Source organism: Labeo rohita, chromosome 2 (genome assembly GCF_022985175.1).
Source record: "Labeo rohita strain BAU-BD-2019 chromosome 2, IGBB_LRoh.1.0, whole genome shotgun sequence".
Taxonomy (NCBI): Eukaryota; Metazoa; Chordata; class Actinopteri; order Cypriniformes; family Cyprinidae; genus Labeo; species Labeo rohita.
Genome location: NC_066870.1, coordinates 18,003,961 through 18,022,784, shown reverse-complemented (window position 1 = coordinate 18,022,784; position 18,824 = coordinate 18,003,961). Strand labels below are relative to the sequence as shown.

The window sequence follows — 18,824 nt, the reverse complement described above, 5'->3', positions numbered from 1 at the left end:
ATGACTAGGACTGCCCCCTAATAGTCGACTTAGTTGACGAGAAATGGCTTGGTCGACCAAAATTTTATTAGTCGCTTAGTCGCAGAAAAAAACATTCCACAGGAAGTGGCAAAGTCGCATAGTCCGTGACAGACAGATCATTAACGGCTTGTCTACGTATGTGGTAATACAGTACATCAGGCAGGACATCCAAACGCTCACCTATCATTCATCAACCTCAAATATGGCATTTCATCTGAAACTTTAAATGGCAGCTCAATCTAATGTTAACATAATATGTGCACTACTGAAGTGTCTGTGCGGAGTGTGGAAGCTGAACAGTAGCACATTCACTGCATGACAGATGGAGGTGCCGGTGCGGTCACTTGCTCTTAAAATACTCCGTCAATTTTGGTCAGACAGATAAAAGTCTTCTCGAAATCTTTCGAATCTGTACAGACTCTACGTTTGTATGCGCTTTTGTAAAGTAAGTAAAGCAAATAAAATGTGCTTTCTGCCATCTTGGTCTCTGTAAACTTGAGCGCAAAACTTTGAAACTGTGTATTCTCGCTCTACAGACATGAAAAATATATCTATAGAGAATTAAATGTCTACATTTAAAGGAACCAATTCAAATGGAAAACAAATATTCTCAGATTATGTAATCCGTATGAATCATGCATACAGATGCATCCACTATACTGCGGAGATGACGACGAGTGTCGTCGACTTTGTCTCTTATGCCGAAAACAAAGCACTAGTTTACTACTAAATCATTAAAATGTTAACGCAGTCTCCTTGCTGCTTTTCCCTGACACATTCATAATTATTATATCTGCTGGTGCGCTGTGGCAAGCTTTTTTTTGCATGCACTTGAGCGCTTATTAGGCTATATAGGCAATAATATGCTTAAAACTGTGATGGTTTATTAATAAACGTGCAACTAATAGTTGACTAATGCTTAAAACTAACTGCTACTAGTCGATCAAAAAAAATTTTTGGTCTAATTATGACAAAAGTCTAAATTATGACTGTTTAACTCAACATTTCTATTTGTTGTCATATTTTTTGTAAATTTTATTACATTTTTATTATTATTTTAACTTTTTGTCATAATGCATAGTCTCATATTCTTATCATTGTTATCTTAAAATTATGACTTTATGTCATAATTATGACTGTGTTATGATTTCATCATAATTTTAATTGATTACCTTTTATCTGATAATTGATTTAGTATGTTATAGTTTAGTTAAGATGGTTACAATATCTTACAATATTTAGGATTAACAACCAATTAAACATAAATAAATAAATAAGTAATTAAAATAGATTTTTATATATAAAAAAAAACAGAATGAATGAAACAAGAAGAAACATTATGTTAAGAACAGAGAAAAAAAATATTGCAAATTAAAAATATATTACTATTTTATTTTTTTTTTTTTAAATTAAAAAAATAATAATAATTAAGAACACCTGCAACAATGCTTACTAATTTGCCAGTTTTTCCTTATATACAATTCAGTCCATACTCATTTAAAGTTTTTGAGTTAAAAAGTTTTTGGTCAATATTTACTGACATGTATGACACTACAAAATCATTTAAAACTTTGAGGTTGGTAAGATTTAATGTTTTTGAAAGAAGTCATTTATACTCATCAAAGCTGCATTTATTTGATCAGAAATACAGAAAAAGTTAAATTTTTGTAATTGTTTTGTACAATATTATTACATGTTAATATAACTTAAAATGTAATTTATTCCTGTGACACCAAATATGAATTTTCGGCAGCCATAACTCCAGTATTCAGTATCACGTGATAAATCATTATAGAATGTAACTGATTTGGTGTACAAGAAACATTTCTTATCATGTTGAAAACAGTTGGGCTGCTTAATATTTTTTCTTAATTCTTTGATTAGAAGCTTCAAAATGTCAACATTTCAGCTTTTCTTTTAAACGTCTTTACTATCACTTTTGATGAAACTGAATAAAAGGAATATTCATTTTAAAATATAACAAACACCGAACCTTGAAACAATAATGTATATGTGAAACAGCCTTGCATATCAGAAATGACCCATGTAAATATAATTCTGCCTGTATAAACCTGTCCAATCAAAACAACACTGAAACTCACCCACAAAGCACCATACGCCAAAACGGATCCATGTGATGGTGGAGAGCTTGAGCATGAGGTAAACATTTACCAGCATAGCGGAGGCCGGGACGAAGGGAACGCAGGGAGCCATGTATGGCAGGCGTTTGGGGTTCTCCGGCTGCTGGATGATGATGAAGATCAAAAGTGTGATGACAAGCAGTAGCAACACTAGCAGCAGGACAGCCCACCACTGGCCATCGGCGATCTGACCCGACCCGAAGATAATGAGAGAGCAGAAGCAGAAGATGAGGATGAAGAGCAGAACGACACAGCGGGTGACAATGCGGCCGGTGGCCATAGTGGGCCTGTCCATCTTGCCAGGCAGGCCGAGTCGAATGCGCATGGTGTAATAGCGAGGCCCCAACAGTTTCTTCAGCTTCAGCAGGTACACGCTATCTGTCTCATCCGATTCAATGCCTGAGGACATGTCCACTGTGCCGTAGTTGGGGTGACTGGCGGTATAGGTGGACTTGTCAGGTTTTCCGATCAGCATCTCATTGTCTCCTAGAGACGGCAAGTTCTTGGCTCCACAGGTGTTTGTTGGAGCTCCTCCATAATCATCGCCTTCGCTGACAGGTGAACAGGCTTCCTTCTCACACTCAGCCAGCACTCCCTCTTTACGTTTTGCATTCTGCTCAGAAAGGAAGTTGACGAATCCGTGGATGTCTCCTTCGGGCTGGTAACGCAGCAGTAGCACACAGACTGACACTAGCGTGTAGGCTAGCAGAGTGCCAATGGACATCATCTCGATCAGGTCCCTCAGACTGACGAGCAAAGCCAAGAGAGCAGAGAGGAAGCCTGACACCACACAGGCCACTGCAGGTGTCTCTGTGTATGTGCTCACATGGGCCAGGAATCTAAAACATACAGATTGTACACATGAAACCTTCAATCCTCCACTCACAAGAAGGCAGTGCTACACACAGGTGTAAATGGAGTCCACAGTGAATTGAATACTCAACCGCAATCAGTTTAAACCAGGGATGCAACAAAATTTCAGCTGCTGAAAATTTTCGTCTGAAAATGGCATTTTAATTTTACAGCCCAAAAGAGAAAAACGCTGGAAAGTAAAATCCGAAATAAATGGCTGGTCATACCACCCAGAAGTGTTCAGCGTGCAGGTTTCACTCTCCCTCTAGCCATCATCACTGCACAGTGTCAGGGTTGCCAGGTTTTCACAATAAAACCCACCCAAATGGTACTCAAAACTAGTCCAAAACTAATCGCATTTTAAGGGGGGGTCCCACGTTAAAAATCACGTTCTGGGAGATAAAATACACGTTTTTTGGCAGGGTTCCCAAGGGAAAATTTGCACTCCAGGAGCTAAATATCACATTATTGGTGTCTCTTCAACCCGCGGACATGAAAGACAACCGGCGACAACAGTGTTAAAATAGCACAATTCTGCGGGAAAACGACAAAATTGGCAACACTGCCACTCGTGTATTGCTCATGCTCGCAGAAAAAGCAAAGCACGCTCAAATAACGTGCCGACAGGAAATTTCTATGTATTATACTTGTTCCTGTTCGCAATAGCGCTACTGTGCTGTAACATGATGTCGTACAGCTACACTGGGCAACGCTGGTAAAATGACGCTACCATCTCGTGACGTTATCCTTTGCTCACATGCTTTGATAATAATAACTTTGTAGGACATTATTTGGATTTAAGTTAAATCTGATTCTGTTGCATAGAACTGAATAAAAATAATATATTGATATTTAATATTAAAATATTTTCTGTCCAATTTTATTGTTTTACTTTCAACAAAATTTATTGTTGGTTATTTTATTGGCTTGCGTTTTTTAAATTCAGTATCATTCAAATTATTTTATTATTAGTTAAATTAAAAACTCTTACAAAATTATTTTATACTATTTAATAAATTAAAATAATACTATTTAATAAATACAAATAATTATTAAAAAGCATTTTCAGTTTCAGTTTTCAACCAAGTGCATCCAGAATTTTCGGTTTTAGCCCAGAATTTTTATTTTTGGTGAATCCCTAGTTTAAACGTTTTCAGAGATGAGTGGCTGAGAAGTTACTGTTCAAAATATTTGGGGTCAGCAAGAGTTTTTATTTATTTAAATTAATTAATACTTAAAAACAAGTATAATGTTACAAAATATTCCTATTTCACATAGAAGTTATTTTGAACATTATATTCATCACTGAATCTTGAAGAAAATGTATCATAGATTTTCAAAATTAAAAAAAATAATAAGAAATTCTTCTTGAGCACCAAATCAGCATATTTGAATGATTTCTGAAAGGCACTCAAGACGGAAGTAATGACTGCAGAAAATTCAGATTTGCAGTTACATGAATAAATTATATTTTAAAACATACAAAAATAGAAAACAGTCATTTTAAACTGTAATGATATTTCACAATATTACTGTTTTTACTGTATTTCGGTGAGCATAATAAACTTTCAAAATCATTAAAAAGCCTTACCGACCCCAAACATTTAGTGTATGTTATGACAGATTATGTAAAGCACATCTTAAATTAATTTATTACAAGTACGCCATTAAAATATCTACTTTTTCATTTAAAATCACTCAAAATTTCACTAAACATTTGCAGTGAGACTTAAAAACTAGGAGCATTAGTCTTTCTATATTTGTTGTTTTATAAATACTTTATAAATAATATTTTTTTTTTTTTTCACAAATGGGTAATGCATTTGAGACTATATTTATTGCAAGCATTCCAGATTGCAAATTGTATTTGCAACAGTGTTTTTAATTTGTGGACGCATACGTTTGCAAATCGGTTTCATTTTAATTTTGTGAGAGTTGGAGCAGTATGCGGAGAAAGCAAAACAGCAAATGGGTTTTTTCTATTGCTATTCCAAAATGACAAAATCATAACTTCATAATCATATCATAACTTTAGCATTTCCATTTAAAATTGGGACTATACATACACGGAAAAGAAAATGGAAACACAAATGTGAGATTTGCAATTGGGTATGGATTATGTCTCAACATATGTGTCCAGAAACTGAAAACGCAATTGCAAATGCAATTTGCCTTATTCCTTCCGAATGTTGTCTGGAATATCATTCTATAGATGCTACAACCAAGCGTAAATGGCGATGCATCTTGTCTGACCACTTCTGATCACCAGTGACAGACGTACTAATGTTAATACCAGGTGTAAACAGGATGAATCATCCAAACATTCCTTTTATCGAAGAAGTCTTACCACATACCCATTATACATGCTTTGATTTAAAATGTCAGGGCTCTAAGTAGCATTTCTTTTAAGACTGCAGGTTGACAGGAGCTTATTTGTCCAGCAGAGAATGATATTTAAATGGCATTTTAATAATTTGCAACATGACAGATGCATTATACAGCATCACGGATCATTACTTAACCCTCAGATTTCATTTTATATTACCTGAAGAGCAAACCATCTCCTGCCATGGCGTAGATGACTCTCGGCATTGGGAAGAGAGAGCCCAACAAACTGACCGTCAGTCCTGCGATGGAGCCGATGGCCACTATGTATTTGGCAGTCTGGAAGCCGTGTAAAGAAAACATCTCCATCAGAGGAGCATCTGTGTCAATTTCAGTGTAGGGGACCATCAGGGTGAGGATCACACTCACCTGTGAGAGATAAAGAGAGGAGAAGAGTGAGAATTTGTTTTTTGGTGCTGCTGTGACTTTAAGGAATACTCCCATAATGAATGTTACAATCAGACTAAAATAATCATATATTCTAATGTTGAGAATATGCAAAGTAGACTGAAACAGGACAAATTTTAAGACTACTAGAATTTATTTTGAAGTTTCTGAACACCAAACGGCCATCACTGATGTATTCATTTTTTTTCTAATATTTGACGTCAAGATGCAAAAGTACAGAACAAGCTGTTTTTGCAGCTTAGTTTCAAAAACGGTCTTTTTTTGCTGGGTATGAAACATTGATTTCTGAAAGTTACAATCTGTTTTCACACTAAAATGGACTCTTTTATATCAAAGGATCAAGGACACTTTCATTCCACGTGATATGACCCATTTAATAAATCTCAGAAAATGCTATCTTTATCTGTAGCACAAACACACGCAAACATACACATACAGACAGAGAAATGAAATGCCTGGGCTAAAATTAGCCTCTTTGACAACAAAATGAGATCTGGAGGGGTGAACACTGCTAATTAACAAGTTTGCTCCTCATCAGACAGTCCTGTAGGTGTGAAAATGAGCAGCCATTTTAGTAAAGGCAATTTCATTCCAGATAAAACCAAAACAGACTAGAGAAAAATTGGAGGGAGATAAAAGACTAAAAAGATCCATTACAAGAAAACTGAGAAAATAGAAATGAAATATATAGAATATACTGTTCTGAGATGCAGAGGTCTGTTGGTGATTTAACACCCATTGCGTTACTATGACAACCTCCTACAGACAGACAGCATTGCACGGTGATAAAGCCGTGGAGCTTTAATAAATTCAGACATGCTGCATGAAAAGAATAATCAATGACTGCCCGTAAACACAAAAAAAGAACAAAGAAAAGTTATGCCACAGCCATGCATCATTTATATTCTTATACGGAGATGTTTAAAGGGATAGTTCACCCAAAAACAGTCAGAAAGCTCAGAAAAGGATTCAGAAAGGATTTTATCAAAAATATCTCAATTTGTGTCCTGTAGATGACCAAAGGTCTTACGGGTTTGGAACAACATGAGGGTGAATAATTAATGACAGAATTTTCATTTTTGGGTGAACTATCACTCAAGTAACATGTATTATCAATAGTTTTAACCTGAAAAATCAAAACAGTTAAAAGATAGCAACATGTACAATTGTCATGTTTGAAAAAAAATCCCAGATTTTCAATGTGGTCTCATATTTCGTATATGGAGAAAAATCACTCAAAATTAGTGATGGATAATGTCCTATACTCACAGAGACATAGGCAGTGAGACAGGTGACCAGAGAGGCAGTGATGGCGTAGGGGATGGATGTGTTGGGACTCTTGGCTTCCTCTCCGGTGGTAGCTATGATGTCAAAGCCAATAAAGGCGTAGAAGCAAGTGGCTGCACCCTGCATGACCTGTTGGGCAAAGTGGTTTATTATAGTTACAAGACAATGCAATTTCCTCTTGAGTGTTTATGCTGAAAGGCACTAACTGCACTAAAGGATTGAACTTCAGTAATTGATCTGAAAAGTACTTTACCCCTGACCAGCCATAAGGCAGGAATCGTCCTTCATCCCAGTTGCTGCCACTGACGAAGAACAGGCCTGCTATCATTATGAACACCCACACCACCAGATTGATGACGTTCAGTACGTTGTTGAACCCGACGGAGTTCTTCACGCCTAAAGCAACTATTATTGTGACAAGGATGACTATGACCAGGGCCAGGATGTCCGGATATGCCTGTTCCCCTTTACCTGAGAGGTGATGAAGGAGGAATTTACAGTACATTACATGGTTAAGTTTTGATGCTAGCGTTATAAAATATTGTCTGAAATTTTAAACAAATTTAAAAAGCATTGAATTTATTGAAGTTATTTATGCCTTTGAATACTTTAGAACCTATACAGTGAATAAACTAGCAGATAGACAGACAGACAGACAGACAGAGAGACAGATAGAGAGATAGATAGATAGATAGATAGATAGATAGATAGATAGATAGATAGATAGATAGATAGATAGATAGATAGATAAAACGGTAGAACAGTGGCTAGAAGGATAGACAGATAGACAGATAGATAGATAGATAGATAGATAGATAGATAGATAGATAGATAGATAGTATAACTATAGATAAAACAATAGATAAAATGATGATAGATACATAGATAGATAGATAGATAGATAGATAGATAGATAGATAGATAGATAGATAAAACGGTAGAACAATGGCTAGAAGGATAGATAGATAGATAGACAGATAGAGAGATAGATAGATAGATAGATAAAACGGTAGAACAATGGCTAGAAGGATAGATAGATAGATAGATAGATAGATAGATAGACAGATAGATAGATAGATAAAACGATAAAACAATAGATAAAACGATAGATAGATAGATAGATAGATAGATAGATAGATAGATAGATAGATAGATAGATAGATAGATAGATAGATAGATAGATAGAATGGTAAAACTACAGATAAAACAATAGATAAAATGATGATAGATAGATAGATAGATAGATAGATAGATAGATAGATAGATAGATAGATAGATAGATAGATAGATAGATAAAACAGTATAACTATAGATAAAACAATAGATAAAATGATGATAGATAGATAGATAGATAGATAGATAGATAGATAGATAGATAGATAGATAGATAGATAGATAGATAGAATGGTAAAACTACAGATAAAACAATAGATAAAACGATGATAGACAGATAGATAGATAGATAGATAGATAGATAGATAGATAGATAGATAGATAGATAGATAGATAGATAAAACGGTATAACTAGATAAAACAACAGATAAAACGATAGATAGATGATAGATAGATAGATAGATAGATAGATAGATAGATAGATAGGTAGATAGATAGATAGATAGATAGATAGATAGATAGGTAGATAGATAGAAAAAATGGTAGAACAATAGATAGACAGAGCGATAGAATGATAGAAAGCTAACTAGAACAATAGAACGATAGATAGATAGATAGATAGATAGATAGATAGATAGATAGATAGATAGATAGATAGATAGATAGATAGATAGATAGTTAAAACAGTATAACTATAGGTAAAACAATAAATAAAACGATGATAGATAGATAGATAGATAGATAGATAGATAGATAGATAGATAGAAAAAATGGTAGAACAATAGATAGACAGAGCGATAGAATGATAGAAAGCTAACTAGAACAATAGAACGATAGAACGATAGATAGATAGATAGATAGATAGATAGATAGATAGATAGATAGATAGATAGATAGATAGATAGATAGATAGTTAAAACAGTATAACTATAGGTAAAACAATAAATAAAACGATGATAGATAGATAGATAGATAGATAGATAGATAGATAGATGATAGATAGACAGATAGACAGATAAATAGATAGATAGATAGACAGATAAAACAGTATAACTCTAGATAAAACAATAGATAAAACGATGATAGATAGATAGATAGATAGATAGATAGATAGATAGATAGATAGATAGATAGATAGATAGATGATAGATAGACAGATAGACAGATAAATAGATAGATAGATAGACAGATAAAACAGTATAACTCTAGATAAAACAATAGATAAAACGATGATAGATAGATAGATAACCCCCTGATGTCCCTTTTAATACATATGGAAAATGTAAACATTTGGTGCAACTAGAATGTGAATACACCGGATTAAAAAATAAAGCATTAAAAAACAGTGTGGACTTCAGTGAGGCCTCTTCATCTCAGAATAGCACTGCATACCACTGATAAATAGAAAGACAGATAAACAGATGTCTCTCAGATGACAGAAGTGAGTTTGGACAGCTGTTTTCACAACTTGACAACAGTCAGTCCTCATCTGACCCCTCAATGTCATCATGAATAAACCATGCATTCCTAAAAATACTCAGCATACTAACCAGGCCTTAAGCGGAAATGTCTATGAACCATAACGTGGCTGCTATGTATGCAGAGAGATACCCAGATGGAGGGATATTACATTCTCAGAGAAAAGGGATTGCTAAAAGAAAAAGAAGAGATCTTACAACTGCTTCTGGCAGAGCTAGATTGTATATTTTGGCATGTTATGCCATATTTTGTCAGACACAATAGTCTATATGTAATATCTGTCTGCAAACCAAACATGCCATGCAGGAAGCAAATATTGTCTCTTCTAGAGTGGCCAAAATCAATATTTCATTCCTCCATCTGCAGTTTGAGGATCTACAGCAGATGTATGGTGTGTCTTTTGTAAACTTGTTGAAGGTCAAAATTTGTAATGCCAAGGAACTCAAAATATGATAATCCCCTTGTACTATATATTACATATTAAAATATTTTTAAACAGCATTATTCATGTGTTTTACAAATATTTCTGTCCTCATTTTAATAGCAAAAGCAAGTGCTTATTTTTCCTCTTCCAAAATGTAAGTGGAGCAGCTGTTTCACAGTGCAACAAAAGCTGTACGGAAGGTTGCTCTGTTTTAAACAAGATTTCCTCACATTGTCATTGTCACCAGACTATTGACTGCTAAAGTTAACAGAGCCTTTTCTTTTCTGCAGCACCATTAACTCCAGTTCATTGGTAAATTAGGCCGAATGTAACTTGTGTTGTAATTGCTGTCTCTGTGTGTCAAGGTGATTACCACGTCATTTTCAAATTCTTTCTTTGAAAGCTGCTACACTCACCGATATGAACTCAATCGTTTAACTCAATTGGAAAATAGGCTGGATTTGATAATAACAGGCTGTCAAGTTTATTCTTGTGAAATAAAAGAGGTTTTCTTTCTGCATTATTACAAGAAAAGTTAACCCAAGAATTAAACATTAATGAAAACTTACTAACCCTCAGGCAATCTAAGATGTAGATGAGTTTGGGTTTTTTTTTTACCGTTTTTATGCCTTTATTTAGATAGGACAGTGTAGATGGACAGGAAGTGAAGTTGGAGAGAGAGAAGGGGGTGCGATCGGTAAAGGTCATTAAAGGTCAGATTTCAGAGAGATTTCAGATTTGAAGAAATTTAGCTGTAGATGTAAATAAGTTTATTAAACCACTTGTTAACTGATGGATCCTCTGCAGTGAATGGGTGCTGTCAGAATGAGAGCTCAAGCAGATCAAGACGCCACAATAATCCACAAAGCCATTGCTTTATGGCTAAAATATGAGTACTCTATATATAATAACATACGGTCATGCGGATTACTTGTAGATAATTGCGATGTTTTCTAATCAGTGTTTGAACTCTCATTCTGACGGCACCCATTCACTGCAGAGGATCCATCAGTGAGCAAGTGAAATTCGTCTACGTCTTGGATGGCCTGAGGGGTGAGAAAATTTGCAACTAATTTTAATTTTTGGGTCTACTATTCCTTTAAGATTTATCTGGGTTTCTAAACACAAATGTATAACAATGTTAATGCAACTCACCCAAGCCGTTGAGCGTTCCTATGTGGTTGATCATGAAGCCGCTGATGCTGTGATTGGCCAGCGAGTCAAACATACTGCTGAGCGCACTGGCTCCTGCTGCTGTGCCAATCAGGTACTCCAAAATCAGATTCCAGCCAATAAAAAAAGCCACAAATTCTCCTACTGTCACATAGCTGTAAGTATAGGCCGATCCTGTGGTTTTAGGCACACGCACACCAAATTCAGCATAACACACCCCTGTGGAGAGACAACAATGATTACTGTTACACCTGTACTCTTAGAGGTTTTCAATATAAGCGTACAAGTCTCTATTTGGTTGCTGAGATGGAGTTTTTTTTTTTTTTTTTTTTTGGCTGGAGTGTCAGATCAATTCTCAAATGTCAAATAGAATCCCAGTGGGCCAGATAACAGGAGGGAAATCCCTCTTTACAGATTGATTCCCTGTAAACCCCACTACAGTGGAAAAGATAAGGATTATCTGTTTCTACATTCATTCCAATATGTACTCTCTGACATCAGTGTTATAAAGCAGTACATATGCTTTCAAGCTGACGTAATGTGATGTATTGTTGGAGTGAAACATGATGAACGGTGAAAAGTGGCGGTTGCATACTAGAATGGAATTAGGATGGAATAGCTGTTTGCCTATTAATTAACATTATCCAATGAATGTCATCAGAAAAACAAGTTATTACATTTTGATTAGAGATTATGAAGACAAAGTGGGGTTTTTTTGTTTTTTTTTTGGAAAAGATAAATCAATCACAATAAAACCAGGAACATGTATTAGGAAAGTAAACAGGGTTGATTTCAATTTCATATTGATTTAAAGCTATATTCTGTCCAGAAAGGGACATGGTGTATGGATTATAAAGTTTTTAATGTAATTCTAATGTGACTTTTTTTTTAAGAAATGAACACTTCTATTATGCAAGGACACACTAAATTGATCAGAATTGACAGTAAATACATTTAAAATATTACAAAACATTTGTATTTCAAATAAATGCTATTCATCAAAGAATTTTGAAAAAAAAATAAGAATAAAAAATTCCACAAAATATTAAGCACCACAACTGTTTTAAACATTGATAATTTTCTTGAGCGGCAAATCAGCATATTAGAATGATTTCTGAAGAATCATGTGACACTGAAGACCGGAGTAATGATGCTGAAAATTCAGCTTTGTAATCACAAAAATACATTTTAAAATAAAATAAAATAGTAACGTTATTTTAACTGAAAAAAAGTGACCAAATAAATGCAGCCTTGGTGAGACTTTAAAAAAAACCAAAAAAAAAACCCCACCAAATTAAACATACACTGCCGTTCAAATGCTCATCAAGACCGCGTTTATGTGATTAAATAATACAGAAAAAACTGTAATATTGTGAAATATTATTGAAATTTAAAATAGTGGTTTTCTATTTTAATACATTTTAAAACAGAATTGTTTCCTGTGATGCAAAGCTGAATTTTCTGCATCATTACTCCAGTGTTCAGTGCGATATGATCCTTCAGAAATCATTCTAATATACTGATTTATTATCAGTGTTTCCAATTTCACTGCATGTAACAGTGTATGTGACAAATAAAGGCTTCTATCTATCTATCTGTTGGAAACAGTTCTGCTGCTTAATATTTTTAATTTTTGGAACTTGTGATACTTCTTTCAGGATTCTTTGATGAATAAAAGTTCAAAAGAGCAGTATTTATTTTAAAATAGATATTTTTTGTAACAATATACACTACTGTTCAAAGTTTGGGGTCAGTAAATTTTTCCTTCTTTGTTTGTTTGAAAAAATTAATACTTTTATTCAAGAAGGAAGTGTTAATTTGACAAAAAAGTGATAGTAAAGACTTATATTGTTAGAAAAGATTTCTATTTTGAATAAATGCTATTCTTTTAAACTTTTTATTCATCAAAGAATCCTGATCAGTATCAGTTTCCCAAAAAATATTAAGCAGCACAACTGTTTCCAACATTGATAATAAATCAGCATATTAGAATGATTTCTGAAGGGTCATGTGACACTGACGACTGGAGTAATGGCTGATGAAAAGTCAGGTTTGCAGTATTATAAATAAATTATATTTAAAAAAATAGCAAAACAGAAAACTGTTATTTTAAATAGCAATAATATTTCATAATATTATTATTTTTTTCTTTTTTTTATCAAATAAATGGAACTTTGATAAGCATAAGAGACTTAAAAAAAAAATAAAAATAAAAATAAAAAAAAACATTAAAATCGTACTGTGTACAGTATGTGAGTTAATAATTTTTTACTTGGAATTATTTTACTTTAACTGAAAGATTTTGAAAGAAAGACAAAGAGGATAAAAAGCATAAAAAGACTTTTTCCATGGCCTGTTTTGCTAATATTTACCAAGGGTGCCAATATTAATGGAGGACACTGTATATCTAATGGCTACACGGAATGTTAAAGACAAATGCTATCTAAACTCTGTTTCTGTTTCCACGAGTGGAAAGGTCAGCTGCATACAGGAAAAAATATCCCTTTCAGTTTTCCCTCCCTTTTTTTGGTTCTTTATATTGGTATCCACAGGGAAAACTAAATGGATTTTCTCTCCAACTCTATTTTGGGTGTAGCATGCTGTGCACAGCTTCAACCTGTAAACCTAATGAGGCAATTCAGCGTGCGTCATCGTTACACGTCAGGAGGCATAAACATATACATGTGTTCACTCAGCTAAAGCCTGACTCAGGATTAGTAAATAAAAAATGATGCTATCCACAGTACAACAACAGGCCACGCTTCACCGGGGGCAGGTTTACAGGAAGATGACAGACCTCTTTTCTCTGTGTTTTTCTCTTTTGTGTCTGACTGACTGGAACAGGAAGTGAGGGCTGCACTCACCTGACAGGATGGAGGCCACAGCAGCGATGATGAAAGACACGATGACCCCGGGACCTGCCATTTCCTTAGCCACCAGTCCAGATACCACATACATGCCAGTGCCGACACAGCTTCCCACTCCCAGAGACACAAGGTCCACAGTTGAAAGAACGCGGGCGAGTTTAGTGCCGTGGGCCCCGGTGCCTCCCGTGCTCTCCAGCATTGACTCCACCGGTTTCGTCCGCAGGACGCGGGACTGGAAGGCAAACCAGGTGGCCCCCCATTGAATCCGCCGTGGGTCCAGTTTGGCAAAGAGCCCGCTCATCTTGGAGCCTGGTTAAGGGTTCAAAGGTCTGCAAGAAATTATACTCTGAGGAGGATGGAGGATCTATAGAAGATTTTGGATTTGGTCTTATTGTATATGGGGGTCCCAGAGAAAGCAGCTGAGATGTTCACTGGCCTTCAGAGGAACATCATTACCACATGTTTCCACATGACCAGTGAGGGTGAAGCAATGCTGTGAACAAAATCAGATGACAACAGGGTGATCAATCATTATTTGTGACAATCATGCTTACCTATGCATTTCTTATACTGTATGTATATACAGTATACAGCTGAGGTCAAAAGTTTACATCCCCCTTTCACTATGTTAATTGTTTTACCAAAATAAGAGGAATCATACAAAATGCATGTTATTGTTTATTTAGTACTGACCTGAATAAGATATTTAAGATTTATCTAAACTTAATTGGCAATCAATTATTGAAGCTATTAAGGTGTGCTGACCCAAAAATCTTTTAAAAACCTGGGCCAAGTTTAAACCAGTAACCAGGCATCACAGCTGGCAAAGGGGCATGTCTGACTTTGACAGGTATATTTTGCCATTATTATGTAATCAAAATTAAATTTATTATTGCTGGTCTTCAATGATAATGTCAACTTATTTTTTAATGTACTTGCACCAAAAAATGATTTATGCTGATATCGTCCAAAACCACACTTTGCCAGGGGTGTTTCCAAACTTTTGGAGGGCAGTTTAAATAAAAAATAACATGCATTTTGTATGATCCCTCTTATTTTGGTAAAATAACATTTTGCAGATTCCGCAAGGTGTATGTAAACTTTTGACTACAACTGTATTTTCACTTTTTGAAGCTAATCATAGGCTGTTGACAACATTTGTGTTGTTGTAAAAGCCTCCACACGCTAGCCTAAAGCTGTATTCCCCAGATTTACATTTACCCGCCTGATTAAATACTAATGTCCCTCACTGATCTTTGTGAAAGAGAGGCCTGTTAGCTTAGCCTAAAAGATGAATGAATGCTTTCTACAACGTAAACATATAAACAATATTTCGTTTGCCATTGCGGGTCACAAAAAAAAGCAGTTAAGAAGTCTGTCATGGCTGTATCTGGCTGGCAAAATGAAATCATCAAATAATTCATCTATATGCTAATAATATGTCTTATTCAATTCAAGGCAACTCTTAGACTTAGAACCAGAACAGAAAATTAGCATATTACTATCAGATTTTTACACAACCAAACTATTTTTGTCATCTGTTTTCATCATTCAAACAAGAGAGCTTCTTTATGAATGCACTTTCATGAGTGTCTTGTTACAGTGATGTTTCATTAGTTATTCATTTCCAGTCCATCCTGACAAATCAGTTCAGAAAGATTATTAAATAAATATGAAAAATAAGCTTCAGTAGGTGGTACTAAAAGCAATGGGTTTTGTAAGAGTTTGTTGATTTGATATCCTGAAAGCCTCTTGATAGAAAAGAGCTGAAGATAACATAAATACCCATGTTGAACACCAATAAAATGTGCTGATGAGCCCTGGTGTGCAGCCAAATAGGAACAGACGAAGAACAAAACCCAACCTGTTCATTCCTGCTCTCATCAGCTTAATTTCCTATGTGAGATTTTTTTCTCCTCTGATCTTTTCTCTCTCAAACCTCTTTCATTCTACCAACACATTTTCTACACCTCATTTTATAGTCCTTTCCTCCTCTCTTTCACCACTAGCCTAGTTCCTTCCCTTTCAACTCATCAATCCTGTCAGTTTGAAGGATTTCGATGGTTTCTCCCATCAGTAATGATACTCTCTCTCCTTTATCCTATGTCTAACTGTCTGGAGAATGACAGTAACAGATCGCTGTGAAGCCTGTCCATCACAGTGACTAAAACACATGGCTGCTGACCAAGATAATGATTTGTCTAGGTTTACAACAGGCCACATGGACTAGCACAATCTGCTCTATAGCTTAGAAATTACCTCAGTGTCTGATAATACGCATTTTGGGAAATGTCCTCCCTGTAACATCTGCAAATATGAAAGTAAAGGTTATTTAAAGATTGTATGCCATTTCACAGCAGTGTTTCACAGCGGTGTGCAGGATTTTTGACCCAGTACCTGTCGCAGTCACATCACTCTGATGTTGTTTGTCTCTTTCAGCTGCTAGAGTATATATTCAAACCTTACTACTGACCTTATGACACATACACATATATAAACAGTGGCCTGAGGTGCAACACTGAGCATTGAAATAATTCAAAGTGACAAGATGAAACCATAAAGAACCTACATATACAGCTCTGCCTGTATATAATACTTTCCACATGTATTTTATGCAACAGACACATAAAACAACATATATCTGAGCAGAACATCATAGTACAAGGCAAAAAATACATATGTGACCCTGGACTACAAAAGCAGTCTTAAGTCGCTGGGGTATATTTGTAGCAATAGCCAAAAATACATTGTATGGGTCAAAATTACTGATTTTTCTTTTATGCCAAAAATCATTAAGAAATTAAGTAAAGATCATGTTCCATTAAGATATTTTGTAAATTTCCTACTGTAAATATATCAAAACGTAATTTTTGATTAGTAATATGCATTACTAAAAACTTAATTTGGAAAACTTTAAAGGCGATTTTCTCAATATTTTGATATTTTTGCACTCTCAGATTTCAAATACTGAAATAGATTTATCTCGGCCAAATATTGTTCTATCCTAACAAACCATATATCAATGGAAAGCTTATTTATTCAGCTTTCAAATGATGTATAAAGCTCAATTTTGAAAAACTGACACTTATGACTGGTTTTGTGGTCCAGGGTCACATATAGTCAATTATATGAAAGGCACATAAAATTAGTGTCAGTGGTTAAAGGATTAGTTCATAAAAAATAAATAATTCTGTCATTAATTACTCACCCTCATGTCGTTTCAAACCTGTAAGACCTTCATTCATCTTTAGAACAAAATTAAGATGTTTTTGATTAAATCCAAGAGCTTTTTGACCATGCAACTGAAACACTCAAGGCCAAGAAAGGTAGTATGAACAACATTAAAATAATCCATGTGACAAACCTTAATGTTATGAAGCTACAAGAATACTTTTTGTGAACAAAGAAAACAAAAATAACTTTATTCAACAATTAATAGCTTCAGTGGCTTCATAAAATTAAAATTAAATTGTACTGCTGTCTATGCAGGGTCAGAAAGCTCTCAGAGTTCTTCAGAAATATTTTAACTTCTGAAGATGAACAAAGGTCTTATGGGTTTGGAACGACATGAGGGTGAGTAATTAATTATATGAACATTATGAGTCTCTAAAATGTTATTTAGATGGTACTTACTTTAATATGTGTTTACATTTTGTCAACCCTATGTATGTTCCATATGTTTGGGCACTACCCTGAACCTGTGATGGTTGACATAGTGATAACCATAGCAACATTTTGACGTATTGCAGCTGTGAACGTATGTAAACATAAAGAAGCAAACGGAGGTCACTTTAACCCATTTGGTGTTAGCTATTCTCGATCAAACTATTAGTGACAGGAGACATATTTTTACAATCAGGGTGGTTTTCATTTTTAAAATGTATGTGTATGCAAATGCATTCATATGTTATAGGTTATATACACACGTACACTGCTGTTCAAAGGTTTAGGGTTAGTAAGATGTTTATTTGATTAAAAAACAGTTAAATATTATTACGATTTAAAATAACTCTTTTCTATTTTAATAGCTTTTAAAATGCAATTTATTCCTGTGATGGTAACGCTGAATTTTCAGCATCATCACTCCAGTCTTCAGTGTCACACAATTTTTCAGAAATCATTCTAATATGCTTACTTAATGCCCAAGAAACATTTATTATTATTGTTAAAGGAGAAGTCCCCTTCCAGAACAACAATTTACAAGTAATTTACTCACCCCCTTGTCATCCAAGATGTTCATGTCTTTCTGTCTTCAGTTGTAAAGAAATTATGGTTTTTGAGGAAAATGTTTCAGGATTTTTCTCCATATAATGGACTTCATTATCATTGATTGGTGTCAGATAAGAGGTGAGGTGAGCTAATCATAGACTAAAGACCCAGGTAAACAATGAATTAATCTTTTCTGTTTCTTATAGCAATATAGTTTTGTTTTGTTTGTAGTGTGATCAACATTTGTGTAAGCAGTAGATGTGTTAGGGAAGTAACACGTAACATTTTAATTATATTTTGTTAAAATGAACGCAATGAACGAAATGACTCGAAAAAAGATTTGTTCATTTTGCTGAACGAGACTCAAAGGTCCGAGTCGGTAAAATGATCCGAACTTCCCATCACTACTACGAATCAAGTCTAAGTTCATTGTCTGTGTACTCCGGCTCAAAAAGGTAGAGTATG

The 18,824-nt window shown here is 34.7% G+C and overlaps 1 protein-coding gene across 1 annotated transcript in view; it reads right to left on the bottom strand.

The window, feature by feature from the left end:
* slc7a14a (solute carrier family 7 member 14a) overlaps positions 1-18,824 on the bottom strand; it is a 30,391-nt gene that overhangs the window by 3,411 nt on the left and 8,156 nt on the right. The window contains exons 2-7 of the mRNA XM_051138653.1: positions 14,148-14,643; positions 11,266-11,502; positions 7,348-7,565; positions 7,077-7,223; positions 5,560-5,768; positions 2,124-3,001 (exon numbers count right to left, since the gene is read on the bottom strand). Of these exons, the coding sequence (XP_050994610.1) occupies positions 2,124-3,001; positions 5,560-5,768; positions 7,077-7,223; positions 7,348-7,565; positions 11,266-11,502; positions 14,148-14,451 (1,993 nt within the window). The 5' untranslated portion in view covers positions 14,452-14,643. The remainder of the gene's footprint in view (positions 1-2,123; positions 3,002-5,559; positions 5,769-7,076; positions 7,224-7,347; positions 7,566-11,265; positions 11,503-14,147; positions 14,644-18,824) is intronic.